General features: G+C 42.9%; 3 protein-coding genes and 1 long non-coding RNA gene across 4 annotated transcripts in view; 2 read left to right on the forward strand and 2 right to left on the reverse strand.

Annotated features, from left to right (window-relative positions):
* Positions 1-15860, forward strand: part of PBX4 (PBX homeobox 4) — a 60716-nt gene extending 44856 nt beyond the window's left edge. The window contains exons 3-9 of the mRNA XM_069083144.1: positions 2513-2754; positions 3147-3337; positions 4227-4362; positions 5221-5377; positions 5934-6037; positions 13942-14028; positions 15054-15860. Coding sequence (XP_068939245.1) covers positions 2513-2754; positions 3147-3337; positions 4227-4362; positions 5221-5377; positions 5934-6037; positions 13942-14028; positions 15054-15146 — 1010 coding nt within the window. The 3' untranslated portion in view covers positions 15147-15860. The remainder of the gene's footprint in view (positions 1-2512; positions 2755-3146; positions 3338-4226; positions 4363-5220; positions 5378-5933; positions 6038-13941; positions 14029-15053) is intronic.
* A 1645-nt stretch (positions 15861-17505) lies between these two features.
* On the reverse strand, positions 17506-18210 carry LOC138157520 (uncharacterized). Its single transcript, XR_011167406.1, has 2 exons — positions 18021-18210; positions 17506-17843 (listed from the first exon to the last, which is right to left on the reverse strand). It is a non-coding gene; the product is annotated as an uncharacterized lncRNA (long non-coding RNA).
* Positions 18211-18527: 317 nt separating this feature from the next.
* Positions 18528-22626, forward strand: part of MVB12A (multivesicular body subunit 12A) — a 5045-nt gene continuing 946 nt past the window's right edge. The window contains exons 1-7 of the mRNA XM_069083149.1: positions 18528-18795; positions 19897-20016; positions 20836-20932; positions 21132-21258; positions 21506-21622; positions 21718-21815; positions 22171-22232. Coding sequence (XP_068939250.1) covers positions 18706-18795; positions 19897-20016; positions 20836-20932; positions 21132-21258; positions 21506-21622; positions 21718-21815; positions 22171-22232 — 711 coding nt within the window. The 5' untranslated portion in view covers positions 18528-18705. The remainder of the gene's footprint in view (positions 18796-19896; positions 20017-20835; positions 20933-21131; positions 21259-21505; positions 21623-21717; positions 21816-22170; positions 22233-22626) is intronic.
* The window catches only part of NXNL1 (nucleoredoxin like 1), a 15361-nt gene continuing 14518 nt past the window's right edge, over positions 21784-22626 (reverse strand). Inside the window, exon 3 of the mRNA XM_069083151.1 lies at positions 21784-21880. Coding sequence (XP_068939252.1) covers positions 21784-21880 — 97 coding nt within the window. The remainder of the gene's footprint in view (positions 21881-22626) is intronic.

The following is a 22626-nucleotide window of genomic DNA, read 5'->3' on the forward strand; positions in this document are numbered from 1 at the left end:
TTTTTTTCTTTCTATAAGAAATATCCTTAATGTTTTTAAAGTTCATAATAAAGAAATTTTTAAAAAAGAAGAAATAGAGGAAGAGAGTTGTAGCAATTTCTCTCAATCTCAGTCTCATCAAGACTTCTTCCAGATGTGGCTCAAATTCCACCTTCTGTAGGAGGTCTTTCGCAGTTTCCCCCACCTGCTAGAGTCTTTCCCCCTGAGTTTATATTCTGTTTTTACATGTTGTCTCAGAAGTTCCTTGAAGGCAGGGAAAGCTTAATAAATGCTTGTTGACTGACCCATTTACTGATTGAGTGAACTAGGAGGCTGTCATCTTGCTTTAAGTGGAACGAGTGGACAGAGGTGGAGTTTAGGGAATTTGAGAATGAAGTTTTTCAAATGTTCCCTTTCCCATAGTCACCCTGGTTCAGGTCCTTATTACCTCATACCTAATGTATTATAGGAACCTCCTCCCATCTCTTCCCCTTTTACTCTGTCCTGCATACCATTATTAAATGGTATTCTTAAAAAATGCCAGTATTCCTAAAGAATTACCTTTTTTGTGTATCATGTCACTCCCTTGATTAGAATATTGTAGATGAGAAAAAGGGTTAGATCCTTTAATTAAAATTTAATTAATGTCTAAAAATTTCTAAGTGCATTACCCAGGAGAAAGATCACAGCCCCAGGAAAAGGTGCTGCTTTGGCTGGGTAGGATTTAATGTAGTTTTATACATGTTGAAATAGTCATACCATTTTGTGAATAGTCTAAAACAAATGATAGTTCAAAATGAATTTCTAGAACTTTGGAAGTTTTTATAATTGAATATGAGAGTGCTTTATGTGGTAATTCATAGTTCTTCAAACAAATTGATGAAGATACATAGTAACAGGAATTTTAAAAATTTGCGATTGGTCAAGACCTAGAGTTCTTAAGTTTAATTGAGGTTCATCCAGATTAAAAGTGAAGCTTCCAAAATGGATACAAGCTAATTTTGAGTTCTTCAAGAAGGGGATCTCCCATTTTCTACAGTATTTATAAGACTTTCATTCTATATGCACCAAACAAAAGTGTAAGCAATTTTTATTGCCCCTGTGCCATTGGAAAAATGCTACAGAGGTCATATAGCCTGACTTGCAACAAATGAGGATGAGTGCTCTAAATTTAGGAAGAAGTTTTGTTCAGGTCCGAAAAAGAACCAAGCTTGCAAACTTATCTAATAATTAGCAAATTAAAATTAAAAAGTACTGTGTAATGTAGGAAAAAGATACATGCTAGTTAGACTTACCCTCATTCCAGGATTGGTTGAGCATTTACATTTACATAGGTTGTTGTGTTTGTCCTTCATTTTCAGAGGACCATGGCATCAGGGAAATGATGACATGACTTGCAGATGACTTTGATTTGAGTGAGGGAGGATTGTGCAAGGTCACCAGCCTCACTTTCTCCTCCAGAGCCTCTGGATCTAGTGACTATATATTCATCAGGATGACTCGAGATGACTCAGGATGCAATGGGAGACCCTGGCCCTTTTAGGCTAAGGCCTTTTCACATACTCACTTAGAGTGAATACATTTACATAGGACAGAGAAGCTGACAGAAGAACTAAGACAAAAACTGAGTGGTATTTGAAGATCCAGCTTTGAAATTACCTCAGAAAGTATATTGAATGTTTCTGAAGTCTCATAATATTTATTTTTAGTTTTTTCAAACTTTTTAAATGCACAAAAATATTAGAAGGTTTATAGTTTTCCCTGAAGTTATGCTTAATTCACTAGATTAGTCTTCCGTATACTATGATCTTCTGTTTCATGGTATCAGGTTTTTGATCAGGCCTAGAAGTATTTAGTTTTCATCAAGTCAAACTACTGGGTCAGAAAACTTGTTGCATATTTAGATTATGTGGTAAATTAACTCAAGGAGGATTTTTGGGTTAATCTTAATTTCTTAGCCCATTCCCACACAAAATGGTATCACTAAAATTCAGGGTGGTTATAAAAGGTATCAAATAAAAAACTAACAAAAAATGTGACAAAATTGAATAAAAATGTTGCATTACACAACACACTAAGGAATGTTCCTTTCATAATGTTTCTGGTTGGAAATCTGAAACCTCTCAGTTCTAAGAGAAGATTGATTTATAAGGAAGCAAGGAGAAGATATTGATTAATTAATTACTTTGTGTTTTCAAAAGTGTTTAAACTTTTTTTTTTTTTGGCATTTAAATCAGTCTTTGGACAATCTTGTGCCTGTTTTCTCACTTCTCCACCAAGTAAGTACCTTTTACCTTTGCTTCCTGAAAACTTGGCTTTCTTCTGCAGAACAATACTAAGCCCACTTCAGGTCTCTGGAATTTATGTTAAGGGTTTACAGAGAGCTTTAGTGAGAGAATGAAATTTGATGATTAAATAAAATAATTTTTCCTCTAAATGACTCAGTGAAAAAAATAGAGAACTTCCCTGATATCAATTTTGTTTTCCCTTCAGAAAATGGATAATAATTTGCTTCACCTTTCTGTTCATCTAGTGTTAAGTATTCGTGGTATTCAGGAAGAGGACCCCCCAGATGCTCAGCTAATGAGACTAGATAACATGTTGCTGGCAGAGGGTGTCTCCGGGCCTGAGAAAAGAGGAAGAGGAGGACCGTCGGCTGTAGCAGCAACATCAGGTGGCTGTCCAAATGACAATAGCATTGAACACTCTGACTACAGGGCCAAGCTGTCACAGATCCGACAGATATACCACTCTGAGCTAGAGAAATATGAACAGGTGATCTTTCTGCATGGAAGAGTTTTTATCATGTGAATGCGCATTTGTAAAAACCAAAACCAAAACCAGATAACCTTGTTTCTTTTGTGGCACAGAATAGGGAATACACTTAATTGGTACAACTTTACAGAGATGCCAAATTTGATTGAAAACACTTTCATCTGCTGCTCCGAATATAGCTAAGATAAAAAGCACTTGACACTGGTTACATTCAGCAGGCCAGTGTTTGAAAACATTATGGGTCTGGTCGTTTCTATATGGTAGAAGAGGAAGCTGAGACCTGGGGGCATGTCTAGTGTTGTGGAGTCATTCCCATGTGTTGAGATTAGCTTTAGCTGTGAGCTGTTAATCTCTGGGAATTATATTGTTATTTGTTTGTGTGTTTCCTCCAGGCCTGCAGTGAGTTTACTACTCATGTCATGAACCTTCTTAGGGAGCAGAGCAGAACAAGACCAATTTCACCCAAAGAAATTGAACGCATGGTCAGCATCATCCATGGAAAATTCAGTACCATCCAGATGCAGCTGAAGCAAAGCACTTGTGAGGCGGTGATGATCCTGCGCTCCCGGTTTCTGGATGCCCGGTATGGAGGAGAGGACCAGAGCAGGCCCTTGGCCCCATTTCTACCCTATTCTCTCCCAGTCACACATATAGGCTCTTCTCTGAATGTCTCATGTGTTATTGGCTACGAGAACTTAGAGAAGGTGACATGTTCGGTACTAAGCCCCCATCAGACTTCAAGACACTTTCTAGACTGACTACCCAGGCAGGCAGTAAACATATTCAGCACCTACTGTGTGCCAGGTATTGTACTAAGTGCTGAATGAAATATAAGATCTCTTAGGAAAATCAACTTAATTGATATAAAATAAGGATTTTTTAAGGGTCTCAAGTTTTAATAACAATAGTTAGTAATAACTCAGACAAATACTGGTCTATTGAGCCTGGACAAGTCACTTAACCTCTCCTTGCCTCAGACAAAGAAGGTACCAGGCTGCGTTGGTAGACTGATTTTCCTCTTCTGGAAGCTCACTATGTTAATGAAATTGCAGTTCTATTCCCTAAACTCAGTAATAACTCAAATGTATATAGTACCTTATATTTTAAGAGCCTTTTCCTTCCATAACAATCATGTGAAGGCTAGAATAAAAGTGTCATTAACACAGGTGAGCAAATAGTCTCCCCATTGTGTAACTTGCTTAAGATTAGATTCTTGATAAGTAGCCAACCTGAGACTGGAACCCAGGTCTTCTACATCTCAAGTTCAGTGTTCTTTCTACTACATTGTATTTGATACATGTAGAACACATCCCTTTTCACTTCAGAACACTGTTGAACATATGGGAGAGACTCAGAATTATTCACTCCCGTGTACATCCCTTTTGGAAATTGTGGCTATAACGCACTGATGGGTAGGCAAAGTATTATTAATGTGAACCCAGGGAATCTGTTTGATCAATCTGTCTTTCTAGGCGAAAGCGGCGTAATTTCAGCAAGCAGGCAACAGAAGTCCTGAATGAGTATTTTTATTCCCACCTGAGCAACCCGTACCCCAGTGAAGAAGCCAAAGAAGAGTTAGCCAAGAAAGGCGGCATCACAGTCTCCCAGGTGACTGGCCTTCCAAGGGCTTTGATGGGTGGGAAACAGGAGGAGACAGACAGGAGGCCCAGCTGTGGCCATTTCACCACTAACTTGTCAAGTCTGCTCAAAGACATTGTCAAGCACATGGGAAGCTTTTAGAATATAAGAGAATTCAAGAACTGGAAGAGACCTCAGAGGTCAGCTAATCCAATCATTTTTACATTTGTTGAAGAAACATCCAGAAATGTTCAGTGTTTCATGAAGTGATATTTTTTTCTTTTTACAAATTTATAATAGAATAATCATTATAGCCATGTAGGTGATATGGATGATGATGATAATCATAACTGACATTTAACCTTAAATTTTGAGATATGTGAAATAACCTGTAAAATGTTTCACAACTCTTAAAAGTGTTACATAAATGCTGGCTATCATTATTATTATGTACATCAGATCATTACAACATCTCTAGTCTCTATAAGGTAGATATTGTGGATATTTTTGTTCCCAATTTCCAGAAACTAAAGCTGAGACATCATATGACTTGCCCACAGTCACACACCCTATTGAGTGTCAGAGGTGATTGAAACCCAGGCCTTCCTAACTTCAAGTCAAGCACCTTAGTCACTCTGTCAGTTCATGCCACATGTTCTTTTTCCCTTTTGACATGTAACAAATGATCCTTATGTATAGGGAAATAGGTAAATGGCATGTGATATTGTCCAGGGCAGGAGAAGCAGCTGACCTGGACACCACATGTCTCACATAAATGCTCAAAGGAAGCCTTGCCCTTAAGTTAAATTTGCAAAGCACACATTTTCTGGATATAAGTGGGACAGAAATCCTGGCGATAGCCTTTAATAACCCTCTGTCTGTCCACAGGTGTCTAACTGGTTTGGCAACAAGAGAATCCGGTACAAAAAGAACATGGGGAAATTTCAGGAAGAAGCTAATATTTATGCAGCAAAGACAGCAGTGGATGCAACTACTGTGGTGGCCCAAGGAAACCAGGCAAATTCCCCATCCACACCTTCCTCTGGTAAGTAAGGGCCATCCCACCAGACCTGACCTGGCTTGGCTAGCAGGTGCCTGCAAGCATGCTCGGGTACTGTAAGATAGCACATTTTGGGTTCTGGTCATTCAGTTTGACCTGGAATGAGAGATGCTTATTTGTATAAAGACAAGTGATGTAACAGTGTAAACACCAAAGCTCTGGTCTGTGTGGGAATGATACTGCTCCCTCTCTTAGAACAAGTCAGTGAAAGAATTGAGATGCTCCTTGTAAAGAGACCCCGAGCACCTCTTATCCACATGGGTCTTTCAGTGACTGTTGACATGCTCCTTATTTGGAAGCCTTTATCTGAGCTGTGAGGTTTCTGCTGTGATTTTGTGGTAAAAATAAAACACTTGATTAACTTGTGTCCAGCTCTTCCACCTGACCTGCCCATTTAGAGCAGGCACATTTAAACTAACAGCTCTAAACAGAAGTGAAGGCTGGATTTTAGCCCAGAAATGCCTGCTAACTTCCTGCCAAACTACACTGAACAACTAGGCAGATTTATTGTGTCTGTCTTGACTCTTTCTGCCTTTTTCAGGCTCCTCTGGCTCTTTCAAGATGACAAATTCTGGGGACTCTTTTATTAACCTACAGTCGCTGACCTACCAGAGCTCCCCAGTGGGAGCCAGTGTACAGTCACAGGTGAGTCTGGAGACTACAGTCATCTGCACTTGTCATAATGACCTCAGGAAGAACTTTTCTCTAGAGATTTAAGACTCCTTGCTGTTTCACCTTTGGGACATGGAATTGTGGGGAAAGTCCTAGATTTCTAAGCTTTTGATTTATTTCAGACATTTTTCTGACAGCTAGAAATCATAGCTTTCTTAGTTCCATGACATTTGCCACTCCATGGATTTATGTTTACAAAGCTCATCTTCTAGAAACTGGTTATTTCTTCCTACGTTAATATGCCTGCATTTTGGGTAAGTTACCTCAAGGTAGGAAGCAACATTGGGATTATGTCCTTATGGTCTAGGGGTTTAGATCAATCAACCAATGTTCTCTTCACCTCCACCTCTTAGAATCCCTCATCTCCTTCAAAATACCTGTCATTTTCTGCATGAAGCCTTCCTCATCCCCATAACTGTGAGTTCCTTCCCTGCAAAAAATTACCTTGTACAGCTGGTTCTGCTAAAATGCCACATTCCTAAACAACACCAGGCTGTGCAAAATCGAACAATGGGATGAGGAGCAGAAACTTTGTCAGTGACACATAAAGAAAAAGAAACCTAATCAAAATGGTAGCACAGTTTTATGTGTATCAGATGTTTATAAAATATATAAATACCACATTAAATAGTGGTGATGTCTGTGGCCCACCACTGCTGCTGCACTTACACCGCTGTTCCCAAGGTGCCCACACTGACAAAGTCTCAAACAATTTGGACAATCTGAAACTTCCAATGGAGACCATGTTGGAAAGTGGGGGTGAGGGGATGGTACAAACCAGTCCTCCTCGTGTAGAAGATAGACAGTAAATATGGATCTTTACCTTGAAAAAGACCAGAAGTTTGCTCATAGAAGTGGACATCAGAAAGGTTGCAGCTTGTGAGTTATTGTAAAGTGGTACAGTTTTCTGCCTTCTCACTGTTTCTTTTAGTTGAAATCGTGCATAAGTAAGCACAAAATTCACATTCTGCTTTTATCAGACACATTAGAACAAATTTGTGTTTTCAAAACAAGTTCTTATAACAGAATTGACTATTTTTAAAAAATATTTTGTGTATGCTCATATTGGTACATTTCATCTATCTTGATAGAATACAAGCTCCTTGAGGGCAAGGATGATTTTGCTTTTGTCATTTTATCCCCAGACTTAGCATGGTGCCTAACATAAATACTTAATAAATGCTTGTCAATTGATGGGTTGATTGAGTATTAATTATTTTCAAGTCATTGTTTTCAGCATTTTGAACCATAAGAATAAACAGGACATAGAACATGGCTTTTCTTCTCAAATAACTCAAGACTTGTTTGAGAAAATGACATATCTAGAAAGGTGATACTGATGATACAAAGCAGTAAGCAAAAAGTCAGATGTGTCCACCCTCTGAATTCAGAGGAGGAATGTCTTTCTTCAGCTAGGGAAATCGGAGAAAGCTTCATAGAGGAGGTAGCCTTTGAAGATGTGTAGAATTCTGTTTGGGGTCAGGGTGAGAATGTTTGGGGTGGCAAAATTCAAGGTATAGGTAAAAGTAAGTAGACAAGTTTGGTGTGAGCAAAACAAGGGTTCTTGAAGATGGACTGAGTGAAAAGACTAGGGAAATTGGGGCCCATCGAAGAATTTACAAAGGCAATAGGAAGGTGGTGGAGGCTGCTGAGTAGGGCCAGATATTTTTTAATTCTAGGTATCTCCACATCACTTCTTGCTCATAAATCTTTAATGGCCCTCCACAAAAAACTACACACTCCTTGCCCAGCACTTACAGTATTTCTGCACTTACCCCAGCCAAACTGCACTGCTTACCTGTCCCCAAACCTGAAACTATAAAACCTCTTGCTTTGAACAGGCCATCTGCCATTCTTCCCTTCTGCCTTCCTCAAGGCTCAGCTCATCAGTGCTCTCTCTGTCCTCCTCCTCATATATTTATTTAGCTATTTATGCATGATGTCTTCCCCAGGAGAATGTCAACTCCTCAAGGCCAGGGACTGTTTGATTTTTGTTTTGCTATCCCCAGTGCAAAGCACAGGACCTGGCACATAGAAACACTTAATTTCTTATTATTTTGTGGAATGAAAACATTATGACTAGAACATCATTGTAGCAAGAATATCCAGGAGAAATGGGATAGGTCTAGAGATGGACTGACCAGACAAATACTAGAGAGTCTAAGCATGGTCTAAGCTGGGAGTTAGGGGTGGTGGGGTGAAAAGGGGAGTATCAGTGGAAATGAAAAGGAAGGGATGGCTTTAAAGACAATGGTAATGGACAACAGTTATCTGATTAACTACATAGTGCAGTAGAACAAGGAGAGGAGCTCAGAATTTAGAGGTAGATGGGCTGCATATGCCTCAACATACATTGGAGCAGTGTTCTGTAGAGTGGGGGTGACTGATGGATCACAGCCCCAGGAGACTCTATGATTGGAGGGAGTGGGGAGGAAGAGAGACCTCTTTCCTCTCAAAAGTAAAGAAGGAAAATAAATGTTAAATATAAATATTTAGAAGGAGGAAAGATAGCAGAAGTTCATGCCAGAAAATTGAGAGTGTGATGTAGTTCAAGGCAATCAACTCATGTCAAGCACAGGGAAAATAAAAGTTAAAAAAATGAAACTGTTCTTATTTTCAGAGGGCTTACATCTCCTTGTGTGTAGATAATTAAATACAAAATTTAATACAAAATGTGCAGACCAAAGCAAAGTAATTTCTGGGGCCTGGGGGAGAGTACCAACAACTAGCACTTGAACTAAACACAGAGTGGAACTGGGGAGTTTAAGAGGCAGAAGTGAAGGAAGAACTTCCTTGGGCATAGGCTCATAGGCCAGGCATGGAAGCTATGGAGGATGAATAGCAGGTAGGCCAGTTTGCCTGAAAAAAAAAAAAGAGATTTTTGAGCCAGATTATGAAGATTATGAAGAGCTTAAATGCCATACAAAGGAGTGTATATTTTGTCCTAGAGACAATTGACAGCAGCTTCTGGATTTGGGGGGAGAAATTTGACATGGTCAGAGCCCTGTAGAAATGATCCTTTGGTAGCTGTGTGAGGTCAGTCAGGAAGCTGTCAAAGTAGTCTAGGTAAGAAGTAATGATGGTCTAAATTAGTGTGATGGCAGCGTGAATGGAGCAGGGTGAGTAGAGAAGGGTTATGAATGTGTTTGTGGAGGTAGATGAGGTCAGTGAAGAAGTGTGAAGGAAGAAGGCTCAGGAAAAGAACCAGGACAATACCAGTGCAAAGGAGAGGATCCAGTAAAAGGACACTGAGGAAGAATGGTTAGGTGGGTATCTCTATATTATGGAAAACCAGGGAGGAGCGAATATTCAGAAGGTGATAGTGATTAGCAGGGTCATGCACTACTGAAAGAAAGGTCAGTAAGAATGAGGATTGAGAAAAAGGCATTGGTTTTAGCAGTTAATAGATCCTTAGTAATCTTGGAGAGCAGTTTCCTTTGGGTGGGTGGTTGGAAGTTAGATTATAAAAGGCTGAGAATGAGTGAGGTATGAGAAAGTAGAGGAAATGAGGATAGACAGTTTTTTCTAGGGGTTTGGCAGTAAAGGGAGGAGAGATAGAGAAGTGAAACAGACTTTTGAGTGTTTGACCTATAAAAACAGGAATTTGAAGAAATCAGGTATTTGAAGGACTATCACTTAGAAGAAGGATTGGATCTGTTCTGTTTGTCTCCAAAGAACTGTGGGTAGAAGTTCCAAAAAAGACAAACTTAGGCTTTATGTAATCGATCAATAGCACATCTGTGGCTGAGCATTGGAGATACATTCACAAAACTGAGACAGTCTCTTCCCTTTAAGGGGCTTACTTACTTTCGAGAGACAATATGTGCATATCTAAAATTGAATAAATGAATAAAGGGGAATTTTTTGAGAGAAGGCGATTGTAGTGACCAGAGGGGGTGAGAAGAGGTCTGATGAAGGTGGTGCTTGAGCTGATCTTTGAAGGAAATCAGAAATCTAAGCTGTGAGAAGGAAATTCGTCCCAGACCTGGGGTGGAGCCTGGGCAAAGGGAAAAAGACCATTTTGACTGGATTGTAGAGTGCTTGTAAGATAGAAATGTAGGATAATAGTGGGAAGATCAGTTGGAGCCATTTTGATCTTAGGGGTGATAGAGAGGTTTATTGATTAGAGGAACATGAAAGAAAACCTCTCTGCTTTGCATTTTAAGCCAAAGTCTGTCAGGAATAATTTGAATTAATAAATGAAAAAAGCATTTATTAAGTTTTCTGTACCAGGTACTGAGCCAAGCACTGGGGATACAAAGTCCCTGCTGCCAAGATGCTTACATTCTAATAAGGAAAGACAACACGTAAAGGACAATGTTGACTAGAGTGGGGGGCAGAGAGGTTAGACTGAGAAATCACAGGGATGGTGAGTGGAGTCCTATGTCTCCAGAAATGGCCATGTTATTTGTTAACATAGAAGCCCCTTCTCTCTTCTCCTGCAAACACTTATCACCTCATGCCTGATGGTTGTCTTGTCTTAAGTCTCCCCCCACTCCAGTCTATTCTCTATTCGCTTGTCAAATTAATCTTCCTGAAACACAGATCTGACCATGTCATCATCTCCTCCCTGCCCTTAGTAAACTCGAGGGGCTGTCTATTACCTCAAGGATCAAATATAAAATCCTATTTGTTATCCAAGCCCTTCACAATCGGGCCCACTCTTACCTTTTCAGTTTTCTTGTACCTTTCACCCACCCCCCAAAAAAATAGCAGTGCCCTCCATGCTGTTCCTCCCACAAGACACTCAACCTCTAGTTTTTGGACATTTTTATTAGTGGTTCTGATGAGGGATGGCTCCCAATAGGTTCAGCAGGAACTCTGATTTTATCTTAAGACCAGAGAACCTGCGATTCAGTCTGGAAAGAATTCAGCTCAGGCTAACTTGGAGTCAGAGTGGTAAAAGTTTGTTATACACCTTTCAGTGGGCAAGGATCCTTAGGGGACCTGCAACCTTAAAGGGGTAGAATTAAGATTTATATAGAATCATCCATAGTAGAACCAGTGCCAATAATGCTAACTAGGTGGTTAAGGGTGGGATTAGGGAGGAGTTAAGGTGGGGACAGTGTTTAAAGGAACATGCATCTTTAACATAACTGCCCAGGCGTATTGCCCATGATTCACTGGAAAAAAGCCCAAGGTGGGACTACCTGGAGGTGTGGTTTTAGGCTTGAAATGTCACTAAGTCGGCTAGTGGTCAAGGGCTGATGGAGAAGTGCCCAGTCTGCCACCCATCAGTGTCTTGTTTGACAGTATTAATGTCTGGGAACCAAGGCTAACTCAGTGGATAATAGGCTAAGGAGTTAACCCAGAGATAGGGTCCTGAAGGATTCATTGAGGCAGCCTAGACATAGGGCACCAAAGGATTCATGGGGGCCGGGGGACACTATACAAGGGGGAGATAATAGTTGCCTAAGCTGGAATGTTTATAGATACTTTAGTGAAGGATTCATAAGAATAGCTTGTTATTGTTCCAAGCTGAGATAGTTGTTGCTGGGCAGAGTTATTGCTCTGAAGCTAGGGGCAGGGGGAGAAGGGGCAGAGTTAATGCTCTGAGGCTGGGAGTGGGGGGGTGTAGTGTGATTTTACAAACTGGTTTTACAGATTGATGTTACAAAGTGGTATTACAAATTGATGTTACAAATATAGATCCCAAGCACCCCATCATTACTAATGTTACAAATTGAGTTTACAAACATAGATCCCAAGCATTCCATCAGTTCCCCATATCTGGAATATTCTCATTTCTGCTTCTAGGCTTCCTTTAAGTCTCAGCTAAAGTCTTACTTCCTCCAAAAAGCCTTTCCCGATCATCCTTAATACTAGTGCCTTTCCTCTATTGATTCTCTCAAATTTATCCTCTGTATATCTTGTTTGTACATAGTTGTTAGCATGGAGCTTCCCCTGTTACTGGACTGTATGCTCCTCGAGAACAGGGATTGTCTTTTGCCCTTTTTTGTAACTCCAGTATTTAGCACATAGTAAGCACTTAATAAGTGCTTATTGAGTGGCTAAGAGATCCAGACAGAATGAGCTCCCTCTGCTAATTGCAGTTCCTTCTGACCCAAGAAATTTCTATTTTCATTCTTACAGTATAAAACAAAAGTTAAGGTTTTTTGATTTAGTAATATTACCAATTACACCCACCTAAAATCTTTCAATTTGGTCAAAGGTGAACAAAGAAAACCCCCTCCATTGAATTAAACAAAAAGACATTACCATCCCTAGTTGGATTACCAAAACCAAAAAGACATTCCCATCACCTGGCTTTGGTTATAGACTAACTCTCTAAATTTCAAGGAATCAAGATCCGGAAATTGGAATGTGAAATGGCCTTAGGATAATGGATAGAAAGCTGCTTTTGGAATCAGGGAGATCTGTGTTCAAAATCCAGCTTCTGACACACCTGCTGTGTGACACTGGGCAACTCACTTAATCTCTCTGTGACTGAGGCAAGGTACAAACCTGCATTGGTAGAGGAATTCCCCAAACCTTTGAAATCCTAGATCCAGGCCCTATCCCTATTCTGTTCAAGGAAAATTATTTAGGTCTTTGATTCAAGTGAGACCAAGGACTTCAGATTAAGACATTGTCATCTTAGCATTTCTTAATATTTTATGACATAGCTGAGGCCTTAGTGCTATATGCTTCCACAGGAATGATATGACCAGACCTGTATTTAGGAATAATCATTGGCACCAGTTTGACTTAAGCTTGGAACAAGAATTAAGAGATTGTTGTAATAGTCCAGGTGAGAGTTGATAAGAACCTGAACTACCTGTCCACAAATAGAATAGTCTGTCTCTGGAGAGAGTGGATTCCTCCTCGTTACAGGACTTCCAAAGCTGGGTGACCACTTATCAGGTATGCTGTGGAGAACTTAGGTTGAACTAGATGACCACAGAGGTCTCTTCCAACTCTGACGTTTTGACCTGAATTTTGGGGAAGCATTAATTTAATTTAAATACAGACACTGAGGTACAGTTTCAGAATCACAGAATCTTGTCCTTGAAAAGGAACTCCCATTTCACCTAGTTCAACCTACCTTAACTGGAATCCTCCATACAACTCCATTCATCTTTCCTAGAGACCTTGAATTGTTTTCTGCTACCACTTAATGGAACCCTGCCCTTCCCTTGGGCCACAAAAGAAAACAATTTACTTACTTTAAATCAATAAGGAGATATTTGTACCTTTCCCTTGGAAATAGAGGGAAGTAAAGTAAAGGTGGACATAGAAAGCCAGGTCCTCTGCAGCTTTCTTCTGCTTGTGTCTTGGTCCCTGTGGGGTGTGGAAGCTGTAGCTATTCCCAGGGCCTTGGAATTGCCCATCCAGCCTTCACCTGGACAGGAATACCTTTTTACAAAGATTACATGGCCTCTGAGGACCCTCCCATTTCAAGGCCTAGGATCCTAAGAACTTATGGTTTTAGTGGGGCCCTGGGGGCTTATCAGTTTTGAGAATAATAGTTGACATGTTATGTTATGTTATGTTATATTATGTTAATGCCTAAAGTGATAGATTTTGTCTCATCTTCACTACTGTTATTATCCCCATTTTATACATGAGGAAACAGACTAAGAAAGGTTAACCCATAGTTACATAGCTTAGTAAATGCCCTTGGTAGTATTCAGTCATTTTCCTGATCCCAAGTCCAAACTCTGTCCACTGCGCCACCTAGCTGTTACTCTCCTTGTTACACAGCTACTCCTTACTCCACTCAGTCAACATTTTATGACTAAATATAGAGGTAATTAGAATGTGGTGCCTGGATTGTAGACATTATTGAAAAAATATCATTTTATTGTGGGTTTTTCCCCTTTGAAATTAGCCAGAACATATGAAATGATGGGTGGTAATGTTGAGTGTTGTTGCAGATGGATTCTTTACATCATGTTATACACCAGACGGGCAGATACGACTCCCTTGTTGGAAATCCTTTGTATACAACGCAGCGAATTGATGTAAGTCACCAAAGTTTAAGAATCACTAATTAAAGTTTACAAACAAGGATTGCACCACCTCTGGTACAATGCTTGTCTGGGACTGTATGTACAGATCAAAAATCCTTTTTGGCTCCCAAGTACCCATTCTCAAACACAACCCTCTGCCTTCCTTTCTTCATGAGAGCCATTGGCATATCTAGCTGGGGAATTGTCTTCTCTAGCCTAAGGTGCCTCCAGAATGTGGTTCTGCTTGCTAACCTATTCCCCTGCTAGTCATTAAGCAAGGATGATATACTTAGGTTTCCTAAGGCTCATTTCTGCTTAAGTATAGTGGTGTACGGACAGAATGAATCATATAGGGAAGACCCAGAAATATAAATTGGAAGTTCAGAAGCCTACAAAATAAGGTACCTGGTTTTTTAATGGCCTGCAAATAATTCTGTAACATCTCTTGATACCTTGCATAGTGCCCTTTCTCTAGCAAAAACTCTAGACTCTTACTTTACTTTCCATTGGAATTTTCTCCCTCTTTATTTAGCATTTACTCTCATTTTTCTAGGGAAGATGTGATCCTTTACTCTTCTTTTTGGTTATTGGAGTTTGTGACCTTTTTTACTGGGTGCCCAGTTTAAAAAGTCAAAGCTGAAGGTGTATAGAAGGCCTTAACATTAGGGTTATTGGCATTGCCAAGACAGGCAGCTGGCTGAAAAGTCCAGCCTCTCTGGTGTTATGTTGGTATTGAATCACAAAAAGGTGATTTTAGCTTTCTCATTTTCTAAGCCTCACAGTTTATAACTAGCCACAAGACCATCAGTCCAATCACAGGACTGAGGACCTCAATACTGGAGGTGTTTATCTGAAGGGAAAGGAGAAAAAGTGTTAACAAGCATATAGCAGAATAGTCTTTTGACAAAACTGATCCTGCCCCATCCCAGCTCTGATCCCTAGGCAGGAAGGCTCTACATTGCTGACCCATGATCAGCCTGCTGTGCAAGACTCTTCTTCTGCTTTCTCTCCTTCATTAATCTTCTGTTTATTTCCAGACAAATGGCAGCTGGCAGGATGCTACCACCCCGTCATCTATCACTTCACCTGCTGGGGACCCAGGCAGTGTTAATTCAGATGCATCTAATTAAGTTTGGGACCTATTGATGAGAGGAAAGAGGTCATTAGTGTAATTTGTCATGTTTGCCAATATTCTTATTTTTACAACTTGACACACAGCTAATTACCTCAGAAAACCTGGAACCAATAGAAGATTGTGATTACAGTGATACCTCTCTACCTCTCAACCTGACACATTGGAGTTATCTTTTTATTTAGATCCATTGGGATTTAAATGATTTGAAAACCTGTTTCCTCTTCCTAACCAAATTAATTTTTTAAATAGCAATTTTATGGTAAGAATTTGAAGTGTCTCTTCTAGGACTTGTCACAAATTTTTCAATTAAAAATTTTGACTTATTTTAATTTCCATGTCGTTTTTTACTATGAGATTTTTGTTCTAGGTGATAGTTACTAACAATTTAAACCTGTATTGTACTTGTACACGTTCTGTGTATTGTAATTTTGTATAGGGAAATAAATTTTTCTGTTAATTCAGATTCATTCTTTGAATTCTGAGCTAATTAACCTGAAACAAACATAACTTTACCAAAACTTTTATTGGGATTCACTCTAAGTAGAAAGTTACATCCTGTATTATTTAGTGTAGTTCTAATTTCATGTCTTTGTAAATTCAGACTTCCCTGTGAATAGGTTTGTGCATTTCTGGAAATATTGATACAAAATCTACCATTTTCAGTTGAAAGTTTATCAAAGAGAATAAAGTTCCAAAGCCTTTTTCCTTTTGGCTTTTGATTCTGCTTTCTTTTCTTAAGATTAATGGGTGTCTCTGACCCCACCTCACTTTGCCTAGATTCCCTGGCTTCTCTTGCAAGGAGAGTAGTGGGCAGGCTGGTTGCTCTTTGGTATGTTAATACCAGTGGCCAAATTTGAATGTCAGTGCCTGTCTGAATTGCTCTGAACCTGAGTCAAGGTAGTGTAGGCTTACAGCAGAATGGGAGAGGGGCAGAGATGCAGAACAGTTGCCAGGACAAGTGTGAGTTTATGACTGATTGGAGTAGGGTTAGGAACCTTGAGCTGGCCCTTTCCCCTGCCCTCTGCCCCTATACTTGGGACTGGAGGCATTTGTAGGAAGAAGGCTAGAAAAACTAATTTATTCAGTCAAATCAAGCGTTTATTAAAATGTGGAAAGTGATATAAATACCAAGACAAAAATGAAACAATCCAAGCCCCCAAGGAATTTATAATCTGTGTACTTACTTATACTGTATTTGGGGGTTCAGCTGCATGGTGGGTGAAATGACCCAGAGATGTAGAGCATGTGGGAGGAGATAAATGATAAGGTCTGATGATCTCCACCTCAGTCAGTCAACAGGTATTTATTAAACATTCATTGTGTTCCATACAGTGTTAAGTGCTAGGGATACAAAGACAAAATTATGGTCCATGCTCTTAAGGAGCTCACATTCTACTGGGGGCAGCAACATAAAAACTACATACAAGATGTATATGGTAAGTGTAAACGGGAGATAATTGCAAAGGGAAGGCAATAGCAGGGGGGAGGACTGGGAATGGCCTCCTATAGAGGCCACATCTTTAAGGAAGCCAATAGACAGAGGTAAGGAGGGAGAGCCCCCCAGGTATGGAAGACGACCAGTGAAAAAGCTCAGAGCTGGGAGAATGGAGTGTCGTTTTTGAGGAAGTGAAAAGCCTAGGGTCCCTAAATAACAGAATTTGTGGAAGGAAGAAAAGTATAAGAAAACTGGAAAAATAGGAAGGGGCAGGGTTGTGAAGGGCTTGGGAAGTCAGGGGATTTTACATTTGATCTTGGAGGTAACAGGGAGCCATTGGAGTTTTATGAGTAGGGAGTGTGATGTGAGCAGATCTACACTTTAAGAGCATCATTTTGACAGCTGAGTGGAAGAAGGACTGGAGTGGAGAAAGACTAGGCAGGGAGACCAACCACAAGGCTGTTGCACTGGTTAAGATATGAGGCAATGAAACTACCAGTGTGGCAGCTACATCAGGTACATCAAATACAGAGATGGCATGACTTGGTAACAGATTAGATATATAGAGTGAGTGTGCAAAAAACGTCAAGGATGACACCTAGATTTTTTGAGCCTGGGTGACTAGGAGGATGGTGGTGCTCTGAACAGTAATAGGAAAATTCAGATGGAGGGAGAGTTTGGGGAGAAAGAATGTTAGACATTGTTTGAGATGCCTTGAAAGAAGCCAGTGAATAGGAAGAAACCAGAGATTGGGTGGGGGTGGGGTAGGGACAATCTGAAGAGAACAGGAGGATCAAGGATTGTTGGGGTCCCGGTCCCAACTCCAGCCTTATCTTACCTTATACCCGGTCTTCGGGCGTCTCCAGCTTCTTGTCTCCAAGAAGAACTTACCCCCACAGAACACCCAGGACATGGAAAGTATGATGCAAAGCTGTTTATTCCATTACATCTTAACAGCAGAGATACAAAAAGAGGGAAAAGACAGTCCCTGCCCTCAAGGAGCTTACAACCCAATGGAGAGATAACATACAAACATATACAGAGCAAGCTAAATAGGAAATGATTAGCAGAGGAAAGGCACCATAATTAAGAGGGGATGGGGAAGGCTTCCAGTAAGAAGTAGAATTGTAGTTGGCATTAAAGGAAGGCAAGGAGCTCCAGGCTGAGAGATGAAATGTCTTGTTCCTATGTGGAACAGTCAGGAGGCCAGCGTCAGTGGACTGAAGAGGCTACGTTGGAGAGTAAGGTGCTGAAGAACTGGAAAAGTAGGCAGGGGCAAGATTATAAAGGGCCATTTTGTATTTGATTCTGGAGGCAATAAGGAGGTACTGGAGTTTATTGGTGGGTTGAGGGAAGGGTGACACGATGGACTTTAGAAAAATCACTTTGGTGGCTGAATGGTGAGTGGGTTAGAGTGTAGGCAGACAGACCTACCAACAGGCTATTGCAGTAATCCACTGGTAAGGGGATGAGGGACTGGATCAGAGTGGGCCTGGAGGAAGAGACCAACTGGCAAGCTGCTGGAGCTGTGCTGTGAGCGAGAGGTGATGAGTGGCTGATAACCAGCTGCAACAGACTCAAAGACCTGCCATTCCAAGAAACTTAGGATCCCTCGTGCCAGAACAGCTCTGACTGGCTCTGACTTAATTCTCCCTCCCACATCCTCCGCCCGTCCTGAGCCCCGTATGCCAACGGTGGCTGAGGGAGCCGTGGTTAAAGAGCCGGTCTAGGCTTTCTGTATGCAAGTATTTCTGGGTAATGTAGTTCTTCCCGTAAATGTCATTAACACGTCAACGCTCCCCAGGAATTTTCCCATGCGCGGGACGCTTTCTGAACGAGTCTTTCGAGGAGTGACGTCAACTGTTTGGCTCGGATTATGTGCGGTACCTCGCAGGCTTTGCACCAAAGACTTATGGGAAGTGTTTGCTCAGGCGCACCTAGTTCGCCGAATTGCCTTCTGGTTCCTGTAGTTTCTGTAGCCAGCCACCAGCGGGTCCGAAGTCCGGCGAGCTGTGGGCAGGATTCCAGACTTGGTCACCTCGGTGGCCCTAACCCATCGCTTTGGCAGCCCTAACACCCCTTACTTCCGCTTCTTTGGCCTCGATCCGCAGCTCCTAGGATGGACCCCGGGCCCGCCCCTGACGGGGCCCCGATAGCCGGCTTGGCCTGGGCTTTGGCTTCTGCCGTCCCGCCCCGGGGCTACAGCGCGGTGAGTGAGCGAGTGGAGCCCGACCTGGCCTGGCCTTCCCCCAATCCCGCCGGCTTCAGTTTCCCTGTGCCTCCCCCCAGCGTCGCTGTGGGCCCCATCCCCGTATCCCTGTGCCTTGCCCCCCCCCTACTCGTCCCTTCAGATCGCCCCCCCCACTTGTCCCTGCTCTTCCCCTGCTCCCCTCAGTGTTCCTGTGCCCCCGTGGTTCCCCCTTTCCCCCCAATGCCTCCTCAGGTCTCCTCAGTTTTCCTGTACTTTCTCATTTCCCCCCTCAGTGTCCCTGTCCCTGGACACCCTGCCCCTCTCCAGCTTTAGTTTCTCTTTGCCTTCCCTTCTCCCTGCCCCATCTGTGCCCCTGAGCCTCCTCCAGGGACCTCCCATCCCTTTCCAGACTCAGAATTCTTGTCCTTTCCTGCACCCCCCCGCCCCAACACCCAAGTCCTCTCCCCCCATATACACACCTGCCTTGGGTCTTCATCCTCTTCATGCCTCTGCCCCAGTTCTCTCCCAATCAATCCCCTCCTGCCCTCCTCTTCTCCAGATCTCTCCAGGTGGTGCTGCCCCCCTCCCTCCCCCCATACTTGTCCTCACTTGGAATTCATTCCCTCCTCCCACCTCCTAGTATTCCCATCTTTGCCTGGACCTCTCCCTCAGTGTCCTCAGGCCCCTGTTCTCACTCATCCCACCTCCCCCAACCTCAGGGCCTGTGCCTGGCTTCTCCCAAGCCTTCTTGAGTTCCATCCTCCCCCAGCACTCCACCCCTGCCATCACTGATCTCCCACCCCTGGCCCCTCCAGTTGCAGTGTCCCTGATCTCACCCAGCCCCTGTGGCCCCAATGTGACTGTCCTTGCCCTGTCCCTCTGGTCTCCTGGGCTTGTCCAAGTCTGACTCCAAAGCCTCCAGGTCTCAATATTCTTGTTCAAGGCAAGAAGTTGGGAAGCAGTGGTATCTGGGGCCTGTGGCATTGGAAGGCAAGATTCCTTTGGCTGGGGATATGGAGAGTAGGAGAAGCCAAGAGAAGGGTTAGGGCCAGGTCTTGAGCCACTGGTGCCCCTCCACCCCCTGCTCCATGGCAGTGACCTGCTTTCTCTGACCCCTAGATCACAAGCACGGTAGAGGGGACACCTGCCAACTTTGGAAAGGGATTTGCACAAAAGTCTGGCTACTTCCTGTGCCTCAGTCCTGGGGAAACTGGGCCTGGCAGTGTCGACAGCAGTGAGGTAAGGAATAATACTGTGAGCTCCTGTTCCCATCACCCTTTGAAGTTTACAGTTTGCTTTCCCCCCAGCAGTCGTAGGGTAATGTAGCTATTATCCTCATTTTACAGATAGGGAAATTAGAGAGCTAAAGTGACTTGTCTAAGGCAGGAGTGGGGAACCTTTGGCCTTAAGGCCACGTGTGGCCCTCTAGGTCTTTGGGTGTGGCCTTTTGATTTAGTCCAAGTTTTACAGAACAAATCCTTTTATTAAGGGGATTTGTTCTGTGAAGTTTGGATTCAGTCAAAGGGCTGAACTTGAGGACCTAGAGGGCCTCATGTGGCCTTGAGGCCGCAGGTTCCCCACCCTGGACTAAGGTTACTGAACAGAGCTTGATTTTGAACACACATGTCTAGGTGTCCTAACTCCTATGCCAGCACCCTTGGCATAGCTTCAGGGCTGTAACTAGCCTGGGGGATACAAGGAGGTGCCTCCTCATCCCTGTGGTTTCTGTCCCTTCCTCTCATCTTGTGCATGGTCTTTTGTAGGTCCAAGTTGCCAGGTTCCCATTGCTGTAGCACCCTTCTCCTGGGATGACCTTCTTTTAGAGTTCACACTGCCCTTTGTCCTGTGCCTCTTTGGTCTCCCTCCTTTCTCCACCTAAATTTTCCCTGAATGCCAGTAATTCTGAATTATAGCTCTCCAGGGCACTCTGCTGCCACCACCAGAGGTGTTCCCTCCACAAAGTAGTGGTGGGTACTCTCCTACATGTGCTGGCTGATCCTGGCTCTTCTTGCAGAGCTGCAATGACCATTATTCCTTTCCTCTCTGCTTCCCTCACAGATGCTCCAGGAAAATGTGGTTACAGATATCCAGATCCTAAATGAGAAAACACCTCTTCCCATGGGCTTCACCTATATCAGCGAATTCCTAGATACCAGTAAGGTCATTCTCTTTACTAGGTATTGTGTGTGTATGTGCACATGGATATTTGTAGCACGTTTAGTGATAGCTTTATTGGGAATTCTGAGTCCTAGTCACATACATGGATGGGAGGGTAGGTCCCTCATCTAGTCAGGGATTCAGTTGACCTAGTCAAATGCGATATGGACCTCTGTTCTCCTTCCCCTCCTACCCAGAGGCTTCAGTATCAAAAAAGAAACGGGTCTGCATGAAGCTGGTCCCCCTTGGAGTGGCTGATACGGCTGTGTTTGATGTCCGGCTGAGTGGCAAGAACAAAGTGGTGCCAGGACACCTGCGTGTTGGGTAGAGAGCTGCCCCTGAAGCCCCTGTCCACGCCAGCTCCCCGGCCGACACCGTCCTCTCACCCCACCCACTAGCCTTCCTCACACATCTGGATTCTTGATCCTTTAACCATCTCCATATGTGTGTGCATACACCCCTCATTCCCATGTCCTAGGAGGCAGTGAACCTTCACCCCAGCGTCCCCAAGGAGTGATCTTCCTTGGGTACAAACGGCAGATTTCTTTCTAAAACATGTCTTACCCTCTAGGGAAATAGGTGGCTTTGCAGTTTGGTGTAAGAAAGGTAAAGTCTCCAAGCCCAAGCCCCTTCCTAAGCCTCGGAACATCAGCTTGGGGATGAGTGGCCTCTCCCTGGATAAGTCCAGGTGAGAATGGCAGGAGGGGAGGGAAGGAGGGATCAAGAAGCAACCTTTTACTAGGATTCTCTATCTATATGGGCATTGATTGTGGCCCCCCACAGTGGCAGCTCAGAGAAGTTATCCACCTTGAGCTCAAGACAAGGGACCATCAGGAGGAGTGATTCCATCTATGAGGCTTCCAGTCTATATGGCATCTCAGGTAAACTGACCTCTGCATTCTTACTCAACTTTAAAGGGGCAGAGGGGAGACAGGGACATTGTGGCATTGGGACAAGAAGGGTCTGGATAGCAGCAGAGCTGACAAGGTATAGAAGGAAAAGCTGGAGTTCTGATCTTGGCTCTTCTGTTTGCCCACTTTGTAACCCTCCCCTCCTTCATGGTGCCTCGGTTTCTTCTTCTGTAAAATAAGGGGTTTAAACTAGAGAATATCAGGTCCTTTGCAGCTCTAGCACCCTCTGGTTCCCAGGCCAGCCCTTAGTTTCTTCAGGGAAGTGGGAGGGCAGCTCTGGTTTTCATTCCATTACCCTTCATTTATTGGTAATCTTTCTTCTCAGCCATGGATGGGGTTCCCTTCATTCTGCACCCCAAGTTTGAAGGCAAAGACAATGGTCCAACGGTGAGTGGTCCCCCAGGAGTGAAGCTAGCTATGTGATTGCATTTATTATTCAGTAATAAGTGCTAATCATACCTCCCATGAACAAATAGCATTTGACAATTTTAAAAGTACTTTCCTCACAACAATATATACTGATGGGCACTCGTGCTGAGACACTTTCCTTGACCTGATTTTACATTAAACTCCTTCATCCCACGAAGCAGACACCAAGCAAAGGAAGGTCATCCCAGTGTCTCCCTGTGCCATTAGGTGCCTCATCAGACCCACCCCCATGCCATGTCACCCCTGTCCCTTCCCACTGCTCCCGTAAAACAGCACTTCCCTTAGACCTTGGATGGCATTGGGGATGGGAGATGGGTAAAGAAGGTTGAAATGAGGTGGGTGCACAGGGTGT

Source organism: Petaurus breviceps, unplaced genomic scaffold (genome assembly GCF_028583685.1).
Source record: "Petaurus breviceps papuanus isolate PSGF00001 unplaced genomic scaffold, PetGlider_PUasm1.0 172, whole genome shotgun sequence".
Lineage (NCBI taxonomy): Eukaryota > Metazoa > Chordata > Mammalia > Diprotodontia > Petauridae > Petaurus > Petaurus breviceps.